The 23,256-nt window shown below is 38.6% G+C and overlaps 1 protein-coding gene across 2 annotated transcripts; it reads left to right on the top strand.

Moving 5' to 3' along the window:
- The first annotated feature begins 18,603 nt into the window (after positions 1-18,603).
- On the top strand, positions 18,604-22,402 carry LOC109072764 (zinc finger protein 239-like). 2 transcript variants are annotated; one of them, XM_019088974.2, is made up of 2 exons: positions 18,604-18,632; positions 21,013-22,402. In XM_019088974.2, the coding sequence occupies exons 1-2, from the start codon at positions 18,629-18,631 to the stop codon at positions 21,690-21,692; spliced, it is 684 nt and encodes a 227-aa protein (XP_018944519.1). In that variant the 5' UTR covers positions 18,604-18,628; the 3' UTR covers positions 21,693-22,402. The 2 variants fall into 2 exon arrangements, with proteins under 2 accessions (XP_018944519.1, XP_042604640.1); XM_042748706.1 differs by lacking the exon at positions 18,604-18,632 and adding an exon at positions 19,854-20,440.
- The last annotated feature ends 854 nt before the right edge of the window (positions 22,403-23,256 follow it).

Consider the following 23,256-nt stretch of genomic DNA (forward strand, 5'->3'; position numbering starts at 1 on the left):
TTAAACATTTTTGGCTTTAGAACATTTGAATACTAAAATGTAACCTTGTGCTATCATCACTTCAATCCAGCGCATGCGTCACAGTAAACATAAGCGAGCGCTGCACTGCAACTGTCTTTGCACAGTTTTTAATAGCCTGAACCGTGGCCAGAAGTTTTTGACTTTAGCGGTGTCCACTTTCCTGCTGAGTTTAGCTCCAACCTGAAAAGCACACCTGAACAAGCTAATCAAGATCCTCGTCTGTGGTCGCAAGGTTGAAGTTAAAAACTGCACGAAAGTATCTTCGGGCCAAAGTTAAGAACTTCTACACCTGTTAACATAGGCCTGGGAAAAATACTCACTGCAAAATGGAGGCTGGCCTATATGTGAAACTTCGACACACTTTCACATAATCATTCACCTCCGTCTTCCACCGGTTCACTTTTATTTGAATGAGCCATTTATTGAACAACGCGGCGCTTAATTGAGAATGAGCGTTAAAATTCCAGCTTCTGACTCGGCTTCGTCTCCTTATAACACAACTATCTTATTGTAGTTAACAATTCCATTAACATTAACAAGAAGGAAATAAAGGGAGACTGTATCTTAATTAATTTAAAACCGGAGCAAAATTAATTTATGAGGTTTGAACCGATGGCTGTGAAGCCGATGGTGCTTCACACCAGTGTTTTGAGGTAAATTTTGCTTCTAGTATCAGTGTTTGCTTACAAGGGCTACTCTAACAAATATAAATATTAACTGTAATACAAAAATATTTCCAGTGGAAATCATTTCCAAAAATGTTAAAACTTAACACCTTAGGGTATGAACGAGCAGAAATGGCGGACTCCTCAGTTAAAAAAATTAGCATCACTTGTCTCGACTCCTCCTGAGAGATTCATCTTCCTTAATCCACCAATGGGAATTCAAGGATGACGCAGCGCGTATATATGCCACCGGGGAGGGGAGGATGCTTTATGATTATTTGTTTTTAATGTTCCCTTCGGTAGATTCTAAAACCATCACAATATGGTGCCTACAAAATAAAGAAAAACTCCTGGTTAGTTTATGTTTTTCTTCACAAAATTGATTCGTCCAAAAAAGGTAAACTATAATGTAAGTAATATAAGTTTTCATGGCTAATGTACAGCTCAAATCATACATTGACTAGATATTAATATTTTTTTGACTACAGCAGTCATTCTCATGGGTCTTGACTCAAAAAGCTTTGTGAATGTATTTAGCAGGTAAAGACCTATAATTATAGTGTAATCTTTAGTTTACACTTCAGTCATAAAACATAGTTATAGAACCATTTAATAAAAAAGGTTCTTTGCATGCAGGGTTCTACATAGAACCATTTTTTTGGTAAAAGGTTCTATTGTGAAGCTACGGAACCCCAGGGTTCTATATAGAACCTTGAGGAACCCTTTTTTTTAAGAGTGTATACTCTGTTTGATGAAAAAAAAAACTCTTACTTGCATTGCATGCACTTTGTTGTTTCTGATGAGAGAATTTGCGAGAAGAGGCAGAATTGGAGTCAGCGGCGCACCATACTGAACAAAACACCCGGCGTTTCCTACGATGACGCCCGTGAGATGGCCTCTGCCAGGCCATTGCATTCATAAAGTCAATAGGATTGTGTCTGGTTGCGTATGATAACCTCGTACATGCTGGTCAGTAAAGTTTAAAAAGATGCCAAACAGAGTGCGACTTAAATTTAGAGTGCTCGCCGTCACTACTTCTCCTTTCCTTGTCATTTGATTTGCCATTGCCATAATGGACTTCTTTCTCTGAGTGGCAGCTCTCCGTGGTTTCTTCACGTATTCACGGCGCTCGTGCACAGTTTGCGGCTCTCTAAACTTCCTCAACCGCACCAGTTCGTCAGGTTCAGATTTCATTTGGTGTAGCGCCTCTAAACTCTCCTACACTCGGCTATTTATTGTCCTTTCATGTGGAGGTAGGTTCACTCTCTACAAGGTCCGCTGGCTGTTTTCCTGTAACGTAACCCCATGAGCAAAGCCTCTTTGAATATCCTCCTAGGGATTCAGCATGCTGCAAGAGCCGCCGCGCAGCTCGCCGCTGGCCGCTAACCTGGATGGGGGGTTCCGCCGGCCGTGGGTAACACGTGCGTCCGGCTAAAGACGTCATCACCATTTCCCGGGCCCATCTCCCCCGCTTCTTCCGTGCCATGTCAGATCAAGCCCCTCATACAATGGATGATAATGGCAGAGGCCTAATCCACAACGTTCTACTTATGTCGTTTGTATGCATACTTATCGGCCCCCCTGCTCAAGCTATTACTCCATTTGATGCGGTGCCCGACACGCGGACAGCTTTGACTGCTTCTCTATCACGAGGAACAGCGCCGACGTTCTGTTCACTGGGACTGAAGCCTTTGTTACTCAGCATCCTTACCCAGTGTGTTATCCGAAGGATTAACCAGACCTCGGATTCTCGGCCGACTGCCCAATCAAGAAAGTCATACACCACATACCTCCGAGGTCTGAGCAGCATGAAATAGGGATAACTGCTGGCGGCGTTTTAGTTCCCCAAGCATACCGCTCCAGACTTTGTGCTACTGTTACTTTTCGGGGGGACCGCCTGCCAGGTGTGGTAACCGTTTTAGGTATCACGAACCCCCTGTTACTTAACAGGCGGCCCCGCTATATGGGCTCTACGGCAGTCACACACTTCTGGGGGGGACCGCACAGACTTACTGTAATTCTGTCTTGCTCATCAGATAATCTATTGTATTATTTGTATATTATTTACTATTTATTTAGGTATCTTGTAAAGACCTAGTGTGAGAACACAGCAATCATTCATTATCATCATTGTTCAGTCATCATGTACAAGCAGGCGGGTGTGTCATTGTACATCATGGCAGGTGCCGTTGGCTGGCGCTTTAGTCTCACCACCTATCTTGCCCATATGCAATTGGTTAGCGTAAACATTAGTCTCACCCCTCTGCCATTGCAATTGGGTTTTGCGGACCTACTAAAAACAGTGATGACATTGATAAGCGACCAACGACCTCTTCAAACTACTCACCAGTGAGAGGAAAAAATCTAAAAAGAGAAAAAATCTAAATGAATCAGCAACCTGTAATGCTTCATGCCATTTTAATAAAAAGATGATTGGCAGATTCCCTTTGAAAACAATTAAAAAAATATGTTAGCCTAGCTCAGGGGACAAAAAAAATGACTTTGCGTAGCGACATGACACAACTAACTTGCGGTAGTGGACAGATGGTCGACAGTAGTTAAAATCATCAGGGTGATGCTTCCCTAAACCAGAAAAAACACCATGGTAGTGAGACAGGCTCTGGCCTAAAATGACTTTTAGAACGTGAGAGCTGATCTCTCTCAAACCATCCTTAGGAACTATATGTAAGTTAAAGTACTTATATTAATGTAGATGCCCTGTGTATTAATATAGAGCCAAGTAGTGAACACGATGCTAAAATCAAATTATGTATATGCTGAGATACATATCTGAGAAAAAAATTTAGTGTTGGCCGGAGGCCACCTGCCCACCCCCCTAGGCATGACAATGGCATTAATTAGCAGAAGGGCAGATCAATCGACTTTATTAGCTCTGTGGTGAATGAAAGCAACATTATAGTCAGCTATTCGACCTCACTCTTTCAAATCGCACTCAAGTCTAGTGTTGTTGAAACATGTCGTTACTAGTAGCCGCCATCAGATTAGCTTTTCCACTGCAGTTTAGCTACGCCCTTCAAATGTGGCGTGGAGGCGTATCGGACTGACTCGTTATATGTTGCCACGCGCCACTACTCATTAATGACCATGATATCAGCCATATCTTTTGCCAAGTGGCCTTGACGGCGGTCGTTTTAAATAAAGTTGTAGATGAAAAAATTGATACTGTGTTGGCCGGCTCGTTGCTGTACTTACAATTGACCTAAATATTAGTGCGTGTTAAGCTTGGTTGTCTGCTGTAGTCGCGTTAATCCAAGTGATGATGCTGGCCAGTAAGTCCCAAAGGCTGAAGCAGTTCTCTATGCCAATCAGTGATCTGCATTGCTTTAACATAGTCACATGTTTAGCTATTGAGACGCGCGCCCTTGGAATACTCAACCGAGATGGCGTGCCACCCGGTACCTAAAAACAGCTACCAGGAGGAAATTAGGTACCTGTGCCACAGTTTGGGAAAACCCCCACAAAGTAAGCCAAACCATTGCCATAACCATGCACGTTAGTTAGTTGGAAAAGCGCCATTAGACAGCGGGATAGGAACCGACAAGCAGAACACAAGACTGGGCAAATATCACACTCATCCACCATGAGCACTACAGCGAGGTGCATCTCTTTTACACTTCACAGCACTGTTTTTATAATTTTAAAACATGACTGATTTGTGTTGGCCACCCACCCCACCAACCATATTTTGTAAGCCCGTTTGCCCCAGATGACGACTGATTATTGGGCTGATCAACAAACAAGTGAAAACAGCATACAGTTACTATGGTTATCACTGTCAACTATCGCAGTTTACCTCCCTCAGTAGGAAAATCTCCTTTCCAGGGGGTGGCTGGTTTCCCCCTACTTATGTTGAGGTATATCTGATCACAGAGCGCCAAACACAAATTACACATGGGGAGCTTTAACATTACATCAATACTCACCATATTCTCTTATTTTTATGTTGACATGAAACGATGGATTGACATGGAAAGCTATGTTGCTGCCAGGTTTAGAATATACTGAATGATTTTGTTATGTTCAATTTTGTATACATGCATTTCAATAATATTAAGGTGCTCTAACGTGAAGAAACAGAGCGAGCCATATAATCATGGTAGACTTAGTCATTTTCATTGTTCAGAGGACTTTGCGACGTTTGTATGTTCCTTTTTTTAATTGGTCCTATCAGTATGAGATCTTCTTTTGTTCCCCATTAAGTCCACAGTTACTGATTCACTTTCACTTTACTGCTTAGGTTTAAGTTCTTTATTATGACTCGTGATATTTAATGGCCCAAGTCCATTTCTAACCCTAAGCCCTTCCCCTTTCCCCTACACCTCCTTGTTCGGTAGCAGCTGTTAACGTGGAAGCGATTATGGAAGGGAGTTTATGGGGCGTTGTATGTTATGTTGTTTACTCGATTCTCTTTGGGTGCGAAGGGTATTAGGGGGGAAGGGTGAAGCGCGCCAAAGACTTTGATAACCCTTCAAATTAAGCTTTTTTCCGGGATCACCACCTTTCAAACGAATAGGGAGTCTTGAATCTTTATCGTCGATCATAAAACTGGCTACCTAGCGCGTCAACATAGGCCTCCTGCCTGAGCAAAACAAAAGAACCAATAAATGCTAAGCACTATTTGGCATTAACAAATATTTCTAATGAAAGAGTCAAGATCATTTGTTTTATGCTTACATTCAAGTATGTAAATTCACTATTCCTACGACGTCACTGTTATTCAAAGGAATGTTTGCAAAAAAATAGAGTTGCTAAATGTCATATCATTACAGACTGCCCACGAACAAGCCAGGGGCATTAACCACCATAGACATTAGAGGCCCGGGCGGCTAGTTTCACCCCACGATATAGTTAGAAATCCCTAAACCACTTTTTACAAATAATTGCTAGATATTATAGAGATGCGGATGGAGAGCAGGAGGAGAGAGCTGAGAGATGAGTGTACTGTACTGTGCAGTCTCTTTTACAATAGTCGAGTTTATTTCCAAACACGCGATTTTATCCTCTCAGTTGCTGGAAATTTTATAATGTAGCTGATTCAGATGTATTTAAAACTGTTATTAATAGAAAATCATAGGCAGTTGTTTTGTGACAAGTTTCTTTGCATAGGATGTGTGCAGCAGTGTGATCTCTGATATGTGTGTTGGTGACGGGAGAGGGCTAAGGGGGTAGGAAGGGGAGTGGGACTTTTATTATAAAATAGTAATGTGAGTTAGGCAGAACACAACAATAAATGCACTAAATTATCAAAAGCCAACTATAAACCCAACCTCCACTTTTCATTTACAAACTTAGGTTGCCCTGTGGTCAATGTCCTAACCCCTATTCCCCAAACTCTCAATTTTTCCTATCACTTGTCTCTACATCGTCCTATAATAATATAAAGGCAAAAAGCCCCCCCAAAAGTTTTTGTACATTACCATGCCCCTTCTTTTAATAATCATGATAAGGCACAAACATGTTTCTAAACTTTGGACATGCAAAACAATGTAAATTTTCACAAAATCTAATGCAACTGGTTTAAAAAGTCTTGGAAAAGAAAAAATGTTGATTATTATCTATTTTTATCTAAAATTAATTATGTTAATTATAAAATCCATTTCAATCCTGTGGTTGGTTATTGGGTTTTAAAATAATTATGTGCAAATGAAAGGTAAGCCAAACAGTTTGGATGTTTTGTGTTCCACAAAATGAAACAACATAACAGTGGAATATAACAATGACAACATTTTTATTTTGGTGTGAACTAATACTTTAACTGTTACAATATTGTGCAATGATAATATTATTCACATAACTTTTATATAATTTAAGAGATTTACTGTTGGTTTATAAACGGAATGCACAAATGTTTCAAGTTCATTTTTGCACAAAATGGTGTTTGCCAAATTACTCCTGTCTATATAATTTAAGAGATTTACTGTTGGTTTATAAAAGGAATGCAAACATGTTTAATTCATTGTTGCACAAATGTGTTTGCAAGTATCTATTTAGATTGAGTACACAACAGTGGCTGTAATACACAATCACACAAATTGGTGAAATTCTGCATTTTCCTTATATTCAGAATAATCTACCAGTGTCAAAAATTAACACTTTCAATTCACGTGTAATGATCTAAAGCCTCAATACCAATATTAATAAATCGATGAAGAGGGGGACAGTAGTGAAAGTATGTTACTCTGCAGTAAAAGTACTTTTAAAAGTGTCAGTAATTTTACACTGTTAGTAATTTTGAAACTGAGTGTGTTTTCTTTCGAAAAATTAAGTAAAACTTTAATTTCATAACATAAGATATTACTTTTTACTGCAATACATTTCATATTCAAATATACTTATAATACTTAATGACACATTAGAATATTACTGTTTCACTGTTTTCAACTTTTGACTCTTACAAAGTACTACATTTTTTAAAGTGTCTTAGTTTATTAAGGTTTATTAAAAGGTTAAAAACAACCAACCAACAAACAGCTTTAATTTTATGAAAATGTAGTTGCAAGTAAAAAGTAAATGCACATTATGCTTTTGGAATGTAGAGAAGGGTAAAGTTTTACCCAAAGGAAAACACTCTTGAGTGAAATTTACTTGAGTAAAGTAAAAATACTTCACTACTGTCCATCTCTGATAAATAGGCCTATTTTCCACAAATCAACCAAAGATACCTGGAAAGAATTTTTCAGATTAAAAGAGGAAGCCCTCACAAAGGAAGTTTACGTTACAAAAGTTTAGGTTTCAAACAGATCCTGGTGTTCAGTGCACTTTGAAAATGTAAATTGTAAGAGCGCAATGAAATGTCATTTATTTAACCAAAAAAGAAGTAACAAAAAGTGCCTACTGTTTTGCCTAAATATTTCATAAATACGTTAAATAAATCAATAAGAAACGTGTTAATATTAGTTATGTAATTATATTCTACTCATTATATTCTTACCTGATTGCCATTTAACACATAGGCCCTTGAAATATAAAAATTCAAAAAGACATAAACTCTGAAAAGACGAGAAACTAATCAGCGGAAGGTTGGAAAAAGTGATTTTGTATTTGTTGAAAATGAAAAACTGCTTGCATCCATTCATTTTCTTTTCTTTTTAAAACAGAAAATAAAGAGGATGAGGGAAGATGGTGTGTGGTTTCTTCTTTAAGTGTGTATCTGATGAATAAGAGATACAAAGTCATTGTTTCATTATTTACAGCAGGTCTAATCCTATTATTATTAAAAAGACTCACAGAATATTATTTGCAACTTGTTTATGTAAATATTTTGTCTTATACTGACCCGGTTGGTCCCACCCTTCATTACACACATCTCTGAAAGTGCGTTATGGTTATTGTTTAGGATTTATTTTTTGATTGCATGCAAATAAAGAGCAGTAAGATAGAAAAGTGGTAAGTTTTCCATAGCTCTGCTGCTTCTTAAAGGTGTTAGTTCACCCAAATATGTTAAAATTATGTCATTAATTAACTGCACCCTCATGTCGTTCACAACCTGTAAGACCTCCGTTCATATTCGGAACACAGTAGTCTATAGATATTTAAGATTTTAGTCCGAGAGCCTTTCTGTCCCTCCTATTGAGAATGTATGTACACGGTATACCGTCCACGGTCAGGAAGGTAATAAAAACATCTTTCACAGTAGTCACAATTTGTGACATCAGAGGGTCCCGGTTAGAATTTTTGAAGAGCATCGAAAATACAAAACATTTTGGTCCATCAAGAAATATCAAAACTACGACTTTTATTCAGCGTGGACTTCTCTCCCGGGTCTTGTTATGAGCGCTGTTCACAGCAACATCCGGTTCTTCGAGAACGAACTCATCTCGATTGTAACAGATCTTTCTTGAACCAGTTAGTTCCACCAAATCGAACTGAATCGTTGAGATGAACGGTTCGCGTCTCCACTAAGCATATAATCCACAAAATGACTTAAGCTTAAACCTTTTTGTAATTCTTCTGGGCTGACACTCCTCTTGAGTTCAAAAGTAAACCAGGTATCCGGGGAGTACATTCATTTACTCAAACAGTTACACTGACTGAACTGCTGTGAAGGGAGAACTGAAGATATGACCCACCGAGCCGAGCACAAATAACGAATATGAAAAAGAAAAGAGTAAAGAAGTGGAGGATTCCAATTCTTCCTGGCTGCGCCTCATCGACTCCGTCCCACCGGCTCTCTGTTGGGATCCTTCCTCCCGCCAGCTCCACCTTGGTCCTCTGTCGCTCCGGCTCCACCGTGGATCTCCACCTCGGTCGCCAGAGCCGTTGTCTCCACCCTAGACCCCAGATCTTTGGCATCCCCCTGGCTCGTTGGCTCTCCGTTTCCGCCTCTGGCTCCTCCTCCTTGACTCCTCCCTCCTTTGTCACCCTCCTGGCCTCCTCCCGGATATCCGTCCTCCTCCAGACCTCCCTCCCAAGTTCCAACCCACGCTCCCTCTGTTGTTACTACAGTGTGAGGAGGCACACCTTTCGGGGGTGGGGGGGGGCGATATGTCAGGACTATGGACTGTTGTCTGTGTGTGTTTTTGCCCCCGTTGACCAGTTCTGTCTCACACTGATTGTTGATTTGATCCCAAGTGTGTGTCTCCTTAGTTCCCTTGCTTATCCTGGGTTTAATAGCCCTAGTTGAATTTATAATTTATGCATTTACAGACACCCATTTTTTATCCAAAGCGACTTGGCTGAGGTGCGCAAATAAACGCGGTCACTGGGACCTGCCCAGCTACAAGTGGATGATTATCTCCACCCTAAATTCAATTTAATGGAAAACATCTCATAATACGAGAGGCAGGAAAGATGTGTCATTTTAACGGGATAAATTATGTCGTTTTAAACAAGAAAACATCTCATATTATGAGAAAAGAGTGGGAGTTTTAATGACAAAACATCTCGTTTTACATGAAACGATGTTGTTTTTTAACAGAAAAAAATCTCGTTATTACAAGGAAAAGATTTTAACAAGAAAAGATGGTCTTAAAATGACGCATATCTCGGTTATTACGACATAAGAATTGAGTGGAAAAAAGAAATATTGTGTGTGGCAGCAATGCATCATCGTAGTCAATAAATCTTGGAGAAAGTATTATGGACTCCTCCGCAGTTTCTGAACAAAGCAACAGTTTGTACATTTGCAAAAAACACAAACTACTTTCCTTCATAAAAGAGCAAACAAACAGAAGTGTAGTATATTTGATAGAAAATAGACTACATTAGATAATACTCATAAGAGCACACATTAATAGATAAAACATCACAAAGTCAAAAACACATAAAAATTGATATACATATATATATATGTATATAGATATATATATATATATATATATATATATATATATAATTCTTGTATATTGTTCTTTGGTTATGAAACTTCATATTTGAGTTGATCTGAATCAGACAGATGAAACTGGTGGTCTTGAAGATGAACTTCATTAACTGTGAAAACAACAGATGATGTTTATTTTCCCTGTCAATTAAGCTCTCCTATCAAAATGCACTATTACAAGATGTGAAAACGCAAAAAAAAAAAAAAAAATCAAACTGATCCGAATTTTTTATGACAGACCAAAGTTTCGGAAGCAGTGTGTGTAAACGTGATTGACACAAACTGAGGTGGTTTTTTTTTTTCTTTTTCAAAATGAGTAAATTTTTGGACTAAAATTTTTGACTCAGTGTGCAATGGCCAATATGCTGATTAGGACTGATTTGTAAAGAAGCAAATGTATAGATCAACACATTATTGTGTCATGTTTGGTTGGTGAGTGATGTGGGACCCTTCAGACCTGAAAAAAATGCTGAATCTGAAGATAATCTATTTAGTTACTGTGATTTTTTTTTATTTTTTTTTTATGCTTGTGTAGAGAAATTAATTGAGTGAGTGAAACTGTTCCCTTATCATCAAAGCTACACTCGATGCTTGCGCTCAATAGCGCTAATGGAGAACATTCTTTTCTAGCTCTCCTCTCGCGATTAAAAGCACATGAGGAGTTACTAGGTGGTGACTCGTGTAGCGACGACAGATAAAAGCCTTAAAATGAGGTTTTGTACATATGATTTCCTAGGTGAGAGAGACGCTAGCAGGCTATCTCTCCCCTATAGGAGCAACATCGGTTCAAAAATAAAATAAATAGATAAAAATTTAAAAAATAAAAATAAATAAAAATGAATTAAATAAAAAAAAAAATAATATATATATAATACATATACAAAGACAGCAATTGCTCCCTGCAAGCTATGTAGCAACATCTACACTTGGATGGAAAGCATTTGCATGCTGTGGGTCAGACACTAGTTGCTGCCCTGCACACCACGGGTTTCTCTGCAGGCACATCAGGGTGATCTTCTTAAAGATCTGAGCGCCAGCAGGAAGGAGGACTTAATACGTTTCTCACTCACTGTGCTCAAGTGTTGTACGGGTGGGCTGCTGTGTGGTCAAAAAAAAAAAAAAAAAAAAAAAAAAAAGAAAATCCGGCTCAAAGAAAGAGTGTGGCGAGTTGTGCGCCCCCTGTAAGACTGGGGAGCCGCTTGTAGCACTTGGGCAGCCGCAGATGGAGCTGGACCAAAGTATGGTCATTACGACCAAAGCAAGGGCCTTAAGCTGTGCCCAGGACAAAGGGTGTGTTCCCCTCAGGGAGGGCCATGGAAAATTCCAACAGAAGTGTAGGGCTCCTTCCTGGCACCCTTAGGGGATCACTGAACAACCTCCGCCACCACCGGTGATTCGGAGGGCAGTGGCCTCCAATGAATTGTTACATGCTCTGTTGTCTCCTGCCACGTACCAGGACACCAGACATCTAACAACTCCCCCCCCCCAACAAACACAGTGTCAAAATTAGTGCCCTTTTCGGAGAAGCTGGCAGCGTGGAAGCTACTGCCAAATATCTCTCCCATGAGTGGAAAGAGCTGTTACGAAAGGTTACAGGATTCAGTTTGCATACGTCCTCCGCGTTTCAACGGCGTGGTCTCCACTTCTGTGGAAACCGGAACATGCATATCTGTTGACACAGGAATTGCAGACTCGGTTGGTCGAAGGGGCCATAGAATGTGTTCCCCTGCCAGACAGAGAGTCAGGCTATTATAGTCGGTATTTCTTGATTCCCAAGAAAGACGGGGGGCTGCGTCCAATCTTAGATCTTCGCGGGTTGAACCGCTGCCTCAGAACATACAAGTTCAACAGGCTGACAATCAAGATGATTGTTTTCTCAGATCCAATCAGAGGATTGGTTTGTGACAATTCATCTAAAGGACACGCATTTTCATATAAAAATATTGCCACAACTCAGGAGGTTCCTGAGGTTTGCTTTCGGGGGCGAAAGCTTACCAGTATCAGGTTTCTCCATTCGGCCTAGCCTTGTCATCCCGCACTTACACAAAATCCATGGATGTACTTCTGGCTCCTCTACGACTCCAGAGCATCCACATTTTAAATTATATAAACGACTGGCTGATTCTGACCCAGTCTCAAGAGCTTGCGCTTCGACATCAGGATGTCGTCCTAGCTCATCTTGAATCTCTGGGGTTGAGACTCAACGCCAAGAAAAGTGTTCTCTCTCCTGCTCAGAGGACAACGTATTTGGGGTGTGGTATGGGATCCGATCACAATGCGGGCACAGCTGTCTCCTGCACGTGTCGAATCCATTCTAACCACCCTAAAGAACATCAAGCTAGGCCAGAAAGTCACTGTTCATCACTTTCAGAAAAGTTTTAGGTCTCATGGCAGCTGCATCCCACGGGTGATACCTTTGGGCCTCCTGCACATGAGATCGTTTAAGTTGTGGTTCAGAGCCAGGGGATTTCATCCAAGGGCCAATCCCCAGAGGCAAAATAAGGGTTACGCGCCAGGGGCTTCGTACCCTATCTATGTGGTTCAGACCCCGGTTTCTGACTTGGGTCCCACTCTAGGTCCGTGTTGTTGCATCGCGAGATGCTAATGACAGACGCTTCCCTCATGGGCTGGGGAGCGGTCTTAGATGGCCGTCCAGCCCAGGGGGATCTGGAGAGGTCATCTTCTCGAATTGGCACATCAATTGCCTCGAAATGAAGACCTGTATTTCTGGCCCTGAAATACTTCCTTCAGTAGTTAAGAGGCTACCATGTCCTAGGTGCGGGGTGGATAACACATCTGTAGTCTCTTACATAGATCGCCAGGGCAGACTGCGGTAGCGCCGCTTGAACGAGTTAGCGCAGCAGGTTCTGTTTTGAGCACAGGACAAGTTCCTGTCGATTTACATTCCTGGGCATATGAATGTGGGAGCACACTTGCTGTCCAGACAAGCTGTGAAACATGGGGAATCGAAACTCCACCCCAAAGTAGTCAGTCCAATCTGGGATTGCTCTGCTCCCGGGAGTCCTAGCCAGGGTCCGTCGACAGGGGTCTCGCCTCTTACTGATAGCGCCCCGTTGGCCGACCAGAGTCTGGTTCTCAGATCTAATATCCCTCCTCGACGGCTCGCCGTGGGCGATTCCGATCAGGAGAGATCTTCTCTCTCAGGCACAGGGGACAGTATTTCATCCCCCGGCCCGAGCTCTGGAACCTTCACGTATGGCCCCTGAGGGGGACCAACTAAGAGATGCTGGCCATTCAGCAGATGTAATAGAAACTATTCTAAGTGCTAGGGCTCCCTCCACTAGAAGAACTAATGCCCTCAGATGGCGTGCTTTCGAGGGCTGGTGCAAGACACACCATGTAGACCCAGCTCACTGCCAAATTGTTTCAGTACTGGAGTTCCTGCAAGAGAAAATGTCTTCAGGCACATGCCGTAGTACTCTCAGAACTTACATGGCCGCTAGTTTGGCTTGCCATGTTTTGATTGACAGGGTTTCTGTGGGAAAGCACCATCTAGTTGCCCGCTTCATTCTTGGGGCTAAGCGGTTGAGGCCACCCACTAGAGCTACGGTCCCTTCATGGGATTTAGCCATAGTGCTCGAAGGGCTGGCTGGCACCCCTTTCGAAACATTAGAATCAGCGCCTGACAGGCTTCTGACTCTAAAGATGGTTTTTTCTTATGGCCATTACCTCTCTAAAGAGAATTGGGGATTTTCAGGCTTTGTCAGTCCTGCCTTCCTGCTTAGATTTTGCCCCTGTGCGAGTCAAAGTTATTTTGCATCCTCACCCTAATTATCCTCCGAAGGTTCCTTTCTCGACCATACATCCGGTCATTCTCGAAGCCTTCTGTCCTCCGCCATTCACGACAGCGGAGCAGGAAAGACTTCACTTACTGTGTCCAGTACATGCTCTTCAATTTACGTCCACCGCATTAGCCAGTGGCGTAAGTCAGAGCAACTTTTCACATGCCATGGGGGCCGCAACCGGGGGGCAGCTGCCACCAGGCAAACAATTTCACATTGGGTGAGGGATGCTATTGCCCTAGCCTATGAGGCGCGTGGTCAGACTTCGCCTCTAGAAGTTAGGGCCCATTCAATCAGGGGGGTTGCATCTTCAATGGCTTTAGCAAGAGGCGCGCCCTTGCAACAAGTGTGTGATGCGGCAGGTTGGTCCTCTCCGCACAGATTTGTCAGATTCTATCGTTTGGATGTCCATGCTACTCCGGGCTCGCATGTCCTTGAGTCGACATCCCAGAGTCATGTCTGAGACCTCTTCGATGTTGTGCGCACAAACTACACAACCCTGGGGGTCCAGACACTTACAGTGCGGCGGCGTTGGTATTCTCGTTCCCATTAGCGCTATTTAGCGCAGCATCGAGTGTAGCTTTTGATAAGGGAACGTCTCGGGTTACTTGCCTGTAACCCTGTTCCCTGAAAAAGCGGGGAACGAGATGCTGCGCCTCAATGCCGCACTGTCGACGTGCCTGGACGTCCCTTCAGACAAAGGGGGTGGTATTTTCTTCCAAACAATAAACATGCGATTTCTCCTCAGAGATCGGCCACAGAGTGTGTGACGTCACCTACCGAGGTTATTTAAGCCAATTCTTGGCGTGTTTGACACACATGCTTCACACAACCGGTCGAACAAAGAATGTTCTCATTAGCGCTATTGAGCGCAGCATCTCGTTCCCGCTTTTTCAGGGAACAGGGTTACAGCCAAGTAACCCGAGACGTCTTCTCACATGCAGTGCAGTGATATGGTTTCTCTCCCGTATGAACTCTCACCTTAAGTTGATCTTTATGTCTGAAACTCTTCACACACTGATCACATGTGTTTCTCTCCAGTGTGAATCGTCTCATGTCTTTTCAGGGTTTCTGATTGATTGAATCTCTGGTCACAGTGTGAACAAATGTAAGGTTTCTCTCACATTCATGCAGTTTCTCTCCAGTTCACTGAAGGTGTGATTGTGATCGCTGTACAGTGAGAGGAGCAGATCTGTCAAAAACAAATAATTAATTTTTTTAAAGAGTCGTTGATGAGTAGTAAAAATAATAAGTGTTGTAATATTGTGGGGTGGAAAAAGACAGTAACATAAAAATCAGTTTAAGAAACAAATATTCTGCTAATTGGCATTAACATAACAAAGATTTTTTGTTTATTGTGTTTTATATGAAACATGGTTTATTACAGAATAAATAGATACTGTTATGATAATTATATCTTGTAATGTCACAGTAGCTGGTCGTGTCATTTGCTTAAGTCTGTTAACACCAATAAAATGAGCTTAATGTGGCAATTTAGGGATCTGTCATCAGCATAATAAATGAGGTGAAAACAGGATCTATTGACATGTAAAGATGTTTTCTGTAATTTTTTAATAGGTGGTTTTAGTTAGTTATTTGATGCTGTAAAAACAGGTGATTGACCGTTTCTTTGAGTGAAGTAAGCGAAGCACCATTTTCACATGTACATAATAAATAAATACCATAATACAAAACAAGAACTTTAACAATATAAAAACAGGTGATTGACCATTTCTTTTGTTTTAATAGCTTTAAGATTCTTGGGAGATAAATAGTTGGATAAAAAAAAAAAAAAAAAAAAAAAAAAAAAAAATAAAGGATTTTGATGATTGAATATACTGCAGTGAATATGAAATTTTGCAGGAAGTAATAGGTTAATCATAAAATATTCATTCATTTTATCTTTTTGTATATTAAATAAGCCAAACAGTACATCCTTAAAGGGGCCATGAAATGTCTTTTTTTATTATTATACAGTACTGTCCTCTGAGGCCCACTTATAATGTTATCAAGATTCTTACATCAAAAACATCATAATTTATATAAAGTAATAGGCTATTTTCTGTCCTCAGCAGAATGAGTGGAAGTTAATGTGTTATTGTTTTTATTGGCTTAAGTTGAACGTTCATTGCTGATATTTGCACTCCGTTGATATTCTAACATTATAGATTAATTCCTTTTTGTTTTAAGCAGATTGATTGGTAGTTATCGAACGATGTTTTGGTTGGGTCAAAGCAATAGTGACCATGTAATGAAAAAAATTCACTGATGATTTAGTTGTGGTTGGTACAATAGTCTTTTAGTTTCAGTCTTTTCGAATATTGTTGGTTCGATTGTGTTTTTGTTTTTGTTTTTTTGAAAATTGTTTAGTTGAGATAACAGAACGAGCGTAACGTTACTGATGCTATGTGTTTCCTTGATGTAAATGAATGTGTGTTAAGTTTATGATGATATGGAACTGAGTTCTTACTGACGCGGTCTGCAACTTCATTAAAAATAAAGTTCATCTACTCTTTCCTTACACTGGGATCAGAAGGAAGGCAATGCGAAGACTGTTTATTTCCACAGACTGGCACTCCAGAGCATCCTGTTGTTTTCAGAGCCGTCTTTATCATTTGGTTTCTGCCTTTTATTTACAGAGATTGGGTCTATAGAGAATATTGTTGTTTTGATAGATGTTTTTTTATTTTTGTTTATTTATAGTAATAAAAAGTAACAATTCCTATCAAATCAACATTATATGTAAAAATAGATGTAAATGAAGAAAGATAACAACAAATGCTCATATAGAATCACTGTTTGGACATTTATTTGGGAGGTTTTTTTTAGTTTAGTTTTTCAGAGTTTTAGTTTTTACACAGTTAATGGTTCTGAATATACAGTTATATTACAGTTACAGTTAAATACATTATCTGCAAATGCAAATGCATATATATATATATAGAAATATAATTTTTTTTTTTTTTTTTAATCCAAGCACACAATACATGTATGACATGAACTTTAAGAATCATAAACTTTCTTTCTTTGTTGATTTAGATAAATCACTCAGAGGGGTTTGACCACACGGTTAGATGAACTATAGGTTATTTACAAATGATCCAAGCCCCTGATTCCTAGCCATTTCTAATATACATTTGATTAATATAACTACATATTATTAAATTGTACAGAAATTACAGAAGTATCAGTCCTCATCAGAGATATAAGCATGATAATAATTATCAGTAATTATTATAATTAACTGTTTGTGTTATTTAATATGTAATTTAATTATTATATGTTATAAGCATACAATGCCCAGTGTTTGTATTTCCCCTGTGTGTTTATGTTAATACGGCATTTATTTTTGTGTTCGTGAGATGAATAAAGAGCATCTGTTGTATAATTCATTATCTGTCTGGTGTCTATAAGCAAAAAATACAATATATTTTACAAGTAAAATATACACACAACTATTATTTTTACTGAATACTGTTTGTGTTAACCTAATTATCTAAGAAAGATAACTGATGCGAAGAGAACAGGGTTTAAATGTAAAATATGTGGTGACAATATTGATGGAGCGAGTTGATGTATGTAAGTGAAAATATTAATGGAAATAAACTGAAGCCTGTGTCTCACAGAGCTATTAATGGAGATAAACTGAAGCATGTGTCTCACAGAGCAAACGTGGGGATGTTAAACTCTCTAATTGTGGTTATTCCTGCAGATGTAAGCTTTTATTTGAGTAGTCTGTTCTCAGGGAAGAAGGAAACATTTTTCTGATCAGGTAGACTACAGGTTTCCAGTGTATATGTACAACACTTTAATATATTATATTAAAATCATAATACATAACTAATAACTAATTTTAAATTAATTGGCTGCCCAATATTTTTCACTCAACACTGTTATGGCACAATTTCCTTTTTTTCTATCTTCTCCTTTTTGAAAACTAAAGCATTTTTATTTAAATGGCAACAACCAGGAAGTGACATCATTTGAATGCTTTCTAGTGTATAAAAATAGTGAACAAGGTACAAAATAATGTAAAAAAGAGCTCAGATCATATTTAGTTTGATTTTCTGATGTTTATCAAACCTCCTTTCACTGACCATTTGATCAAAACAAGAAAGTTAAAGACAACTGAGTTTCAGGATTTGTTTTGTACCCTGATCATTGAAAGTCTCATCTATATTATTTATAGGTTTATGTTTTTTTTCCTACTACAAACACGGAATCTGATGAACGGCTTTATAAACTAATGGTTTTTCAGCTTCATTGATGAAGGATGAAGAATAAACACCAACCTGTTGAGCTGAAATTAATAATAATAATAATAATAATAAAAATAAATGTTATTATTTATATTTTCTCTCATTAATATTCATGCAGAGAAATATAGGGAAAAAAATGAAAAGACATCAAATATATATATATATATATATATATATATATATATATATATATATATATAATATTTGATGTCTTTTTCATTTTTTTTTTCCCTATATTTCTCTGCATGAATATTAATGAGAGAAAATATAAATAATAACATTTATTATTATTATTATTATTATTATTATTATTATTATTATTATTATTAATAATTTCAGCTCAACAGGTTGGTGTTTATTCTTCATCCTTCATGAATATTAATGAGAGATATATATATAAATGTAAGAATTTAAAAAGTGAAAGAAGCAATGAATTGTAACAAATTAAAAGGTGTTTGAGTGCCCCCTGGTGGTCGCAGACGCTTGGTATTTTGTCCCTGCGCGTCCACCGTAGTTCGTTAGAAAACAAGCGAAGCTACAATGGGTAAGTGCGTCTTTTTGCTCACATGTTTATTGGTTATTAAAATGTAATGAAAGTAATTAATATCATTTCTATGATTCTAACTTTTTGGTAATGAGTATATTAAGAGAAAAATATATTGTGTGTTAGATGTTTTGCATGTGACGACAATTATAGCAATGATTGCTGTAGTGTTTGAAAATGGAAACGGTGTTAATGTTCTTCCGCGAGACGCTTTTCTCATCAATCGCTTATGTTCTGTACATTCGTGTATATGATTGTTTTAGTGTTTGAAGCCAAAAGCTAAAGTATGAATCTGTGAGGGAAATTAATCGAAATCAATATCAAGGTTTGCTGATGTGATTCTAATGTTATTTAGCTTTCTTTATTTTTTGACATTTATGTTTGTAAAATTACTAATGGAAAGCATTCAGAATAATATACTTAGAATAAAATGAGATGATCTGCTGCTGATCCTGATCGTCTTGTTTAATGAGTGTTTATAGTCTGAGACTCATCAATATTATCAGCTGCTGAAAATCCTTTTTATTTCATGGTAATAGCTCCTGTTTTCAAATCATTCATTATACTGATCTCCTGTAAATTGCCAGTTAAAGTTCAATTCATTCTTAGCAGAGACTTTATCTATGCAGTCACTATTGTGATATCTACAACAGTGCTTCCCAAACCTGTACTGGAGGACCCCCTGCCCTGCACATTTTGTATGTCTCCCTTATCTAACACACCTGATTCCACTCATCAGCTCATTAGTAGCGACTGCAAGAACTAAATCGGGTGTGTCTGATAAGGGGGACATACACAGGGCAGGCACTGATCTACAAGATATAGATGTCCTAACAGCCTTTATTTCATTTGTCTATGTTAAACTGTTAAATGAATGCCAAAACAAAGGTAAAAACAAATGAACAAAACTTTAAACTCAAATGAAAGGAATTATGGAAACTATACTTCTCTTTATTCTTTTGATTTTATTCTTAAAATTGTAATATTTGCAAATATTAAATGTAAAAATCTAACAGACAAACAGAAACGCATGTGTGAATTTGTATTTGGATATTTTACTATAAATTGCAAGTAAATGTAAATGCTTAATATGTGAATTAGTAGAAAATCAAACTCAAACTCGAGAACTAAATCTGGTGTTTCTGTTTAGGTAGTCATACGAAGATTGGGAGTTCTTCTCCTCCCCTCCCTCAAAAAATCACACCTTCAGTGAAGCTCCTCCCACAACAATCACACCTTCAGTGAAGCCCCTCCCACAACAATCGCACCTTCAGTGAAGCTCCTCCCAAAACAATTGCAGCTTCAGTGAAGCCCCTCCCACAACAATCGCACCTTCAGTGAAGCCCCTCCCAAAACAATCGCACCTTCAGTGAAGCCCCTCCCACAGCAATCGCACCTTCAGTGAAGCCCCTCCCACAGCAATCACACCTTCAGTGAAGCCCCTCCCACAACAATCACACCTTCAGTGAAGCCCCTCCCAAAACAATCACACCTTCAGTGAAGCCCCTCCCACAGCAATCACACCTTCAGTGAAGCTCCCCCCACAACAATCAAACCCTCAGTGAAGCTCCTCCCACAACAAGCACACCTTCAGTGAAGCTCCTCCCACAACAATCACATCTTCAGTGAAGCTCCTCCCACTGCAGTTCATCAATAAATGCTGGAATATTCCCATCAGTCTACAAGTGAAGACGAGCATCAAAGCATCAGGAAGAAGTGAAATCTGCAGAGACAGCTTTTATTGAAGGACAGAGAGAACATGAGAGATCCAGAACCCTGCAGAATCAGACACACTGAAGAACAAACAGGTTGCTGTTTATTCTTCATCCTTCATCAATGAAGCTGAAGAACATTTAAAGTTATCAGCAGTTCATCAGATTTGTTTTTTTTTTGTAAAAATACCTTAAAAGTTGTAAAAAAAAACGAAGGGGAAAAATTAAACCAATAAATAATATAGGGTGGACTGTCTATCTCCAGTGTACAAAATAGGGACTGAGACTCAAATGTTCAAATGATGTCACTTCCTGGGTGTTGCCATTAAAAAATGCTTTAAAAAGGAAGAAATGGAATGGAAATTGTGTTGAATGAAAAATATTGGCCAGTTAATTAATTTAAAATAGTTATTAATTACATAATTTTCTTAGTATAGAATATTTAAGTTAATATTATGTTTATATATAATATTATAATTGTGGATTTGATTAAGCATTGAATAGTTTTTACTACAAAATCATTGGATCTGTGTCTGTTTTTTTAAATATAGATAATTGTACCTTATTTTATAAAAATGTGTCAAAATGATCATAATTTGGTCTAGCTGTTGTCTCCTTTCACTTCACATGATTTATTTATATTGTTACTTTTTTAACTGTAATTTCAGATCTAATGGAGGAGGAAAAACATGTCAAAACTGGAGAAAAAACTCTCTCACAGACTGAAAGTATTTCTTTACTGAAAAGAAGAGGCAAGAAAGGTTTCACTTGCACTCAGTGTGGAAAGAGTTTCAAATACAAACAGAGTCTCAAGAGACACATGAACATCCACACTGGAGAGAAACCTTACAAGTGTGATCTCTGTGGGAAGAGTTTCACACAATCTTCAAACCTTAAGAACCACTTGAACATCCACACTGAAGAGAAACTGCATGAATGTGATCAGTGTGGAAAAACATTTGCATGGGCTTCAGGTCTGAAGAATCACCTGAAAGTTCATTCAGATGAGAAACCACATTCATGTTCTTTGTGTGGAAAGAGATTTTCACAACTGGAGAATTTAAGAGTTCATCAGAAAATACATACTGGTGTGAAAGATCATATGTGCTTTGAGTGTGAGAAGACTTTTATTACAGCTAAAGATTTGAAGCGGCACCAGAGGATGCACACTGGTGAGAAACCTTTCAAGTGTTCACACTGCGACAAGAGATTCAGTCAGTCATCACATCTGAAATCACATGAGAGGATTCACACTGGAGAGAAACTGTATCACTGCTCTGCATGTGGGAAGAGTTTCAGTCATTCGTCTTCTCTACGGAGACATACAATAAAGTATCACAATAAGTAGTTTATCTCCAGGTCCAGCGTTTTCACGTGCTATGCTGCATCTCTTCCATATTAATCTGTCATAAGAAACATAATCTAAATTTGTCACCGTGAATGAAGTCCATCTTCAAGACCAGCAGTTTCTGTGAGAGTCAGATCAACTCAAAGTTCCTCCCCTAAGAACAATATCTGAAGTTGTATTCTTGTGTACAACTATGCTTTGTGATGTAAATTATATTATGCTTTATTATGACCTTCATTTTATGTTCAAAATTTTCTTCTAATGCATGTAAAAGGTTTTTCCAGGTTCAAAATGTTCTTGTGCACGAAGCTGAAAAAGAAGCTAATTTATTTTGAATTTAATCTTCACTGTTGTATTATAATAACTAGTTATTCTTCTGCTTAGGGTGTGTTTTACAAAATACAGGTGTGAGATATTCTGTCATGTAGGTTTACATCTGATCCTTCTTCACTTTTGTTCACTTGAGATGCTTTGTAGTCTTGTCAGTCAATGAAGAGAGAAATCTGTCTTTTACTTTATGTTTGCTTGAATTATCAAACTTTTATTGTCCACTTTTGTTGTCTGCTGATTTGTCTTGCATCACAAATTCATAATTTCATAATTCTAGTTCCATCTAAAAGCCATGAAATAGGCCTATTGCTTTTGGGGCTTAATTACATTTCTTGATAAAGCTTTTTAAACTACCTAATAAACTATATTCCCCTCACACCAGACTGTCTGTCTATCAGTAATTGGTTTAACATTATTTTAGTTTGATACATTGTGTTATAGATATTTTTGTTACAGAGTTTTGTAGTTTTAAACAGAATTTGGCATGTTTCTGGTCATCTACCATTGGTTTCTCCTCACGGTGATGATGTCATCAGTCGCGCGTGCACGCTTCAGTGTGGAGTTTTTTGAAGTGAGCTGTTCACACCTTTTCACGTAATTATAAACTCTGTGTTTTCTTTCAAAAATAAAATTTAAAACATTTTTACGGGGTCATTTCTGAATAGTTTGTATTGGTTTCAGTGCTATTTGTGTGCCTGGTAACATCTGTAGTTATCTAAAAAAGATTTTATTTCTCTTCACATACAAAACGAGAAAAACTATTTGTTGTTATTAATGTTGTTATTAGAAAAACTAAGTATATTTAGATTCATATGAACAAATCACAATGTCCGATAATGATAGTTGTCAATGTCTTTATACACTGAACAAACTCATAAAAGGCAACACTTTTGTTTTTGCCCCCATTTTTCATGAGCTGAACTCAAAGATCTAAGACTTTTTCTATGTACTCAAAAGGCCTATTTCTCTCTAATATTGTTCACAAATCTGTCTAAATCTGTGTTAGTGAGCACTTCTCCTTTGTTGTGATAATCCATCCACCTCACAGGTGTGGTATACCAAGATGCTGATTAGACAGCATGATTATTGCACAGGTGTGCCTTAGGCTGGCCACAATAGAAGGCCACTCTAAAATGTGCAGTTTTATCACACAGCACAATGCCACAGATCTTTCAAGTTTTGAGGGAGCGTGCAATTGGCATGCGGACGGCAGGAATGTCCACCAGAGCTGTTG

The sequence above is a fragment of the Cyprinus carpio genome, chromosome B22, assembly GCF_018340385.1.
Source record: "Cyprinus carpio isolate SPL01 chromosome B22, ASM1834038v1, whole genome shotgun sequence".
NCBI lineage: Eukaryota > Metazoa > Chordata > Actinopteri > Cypriniformes > Cyprinidae > Cyprinus > Cyprinus carpio.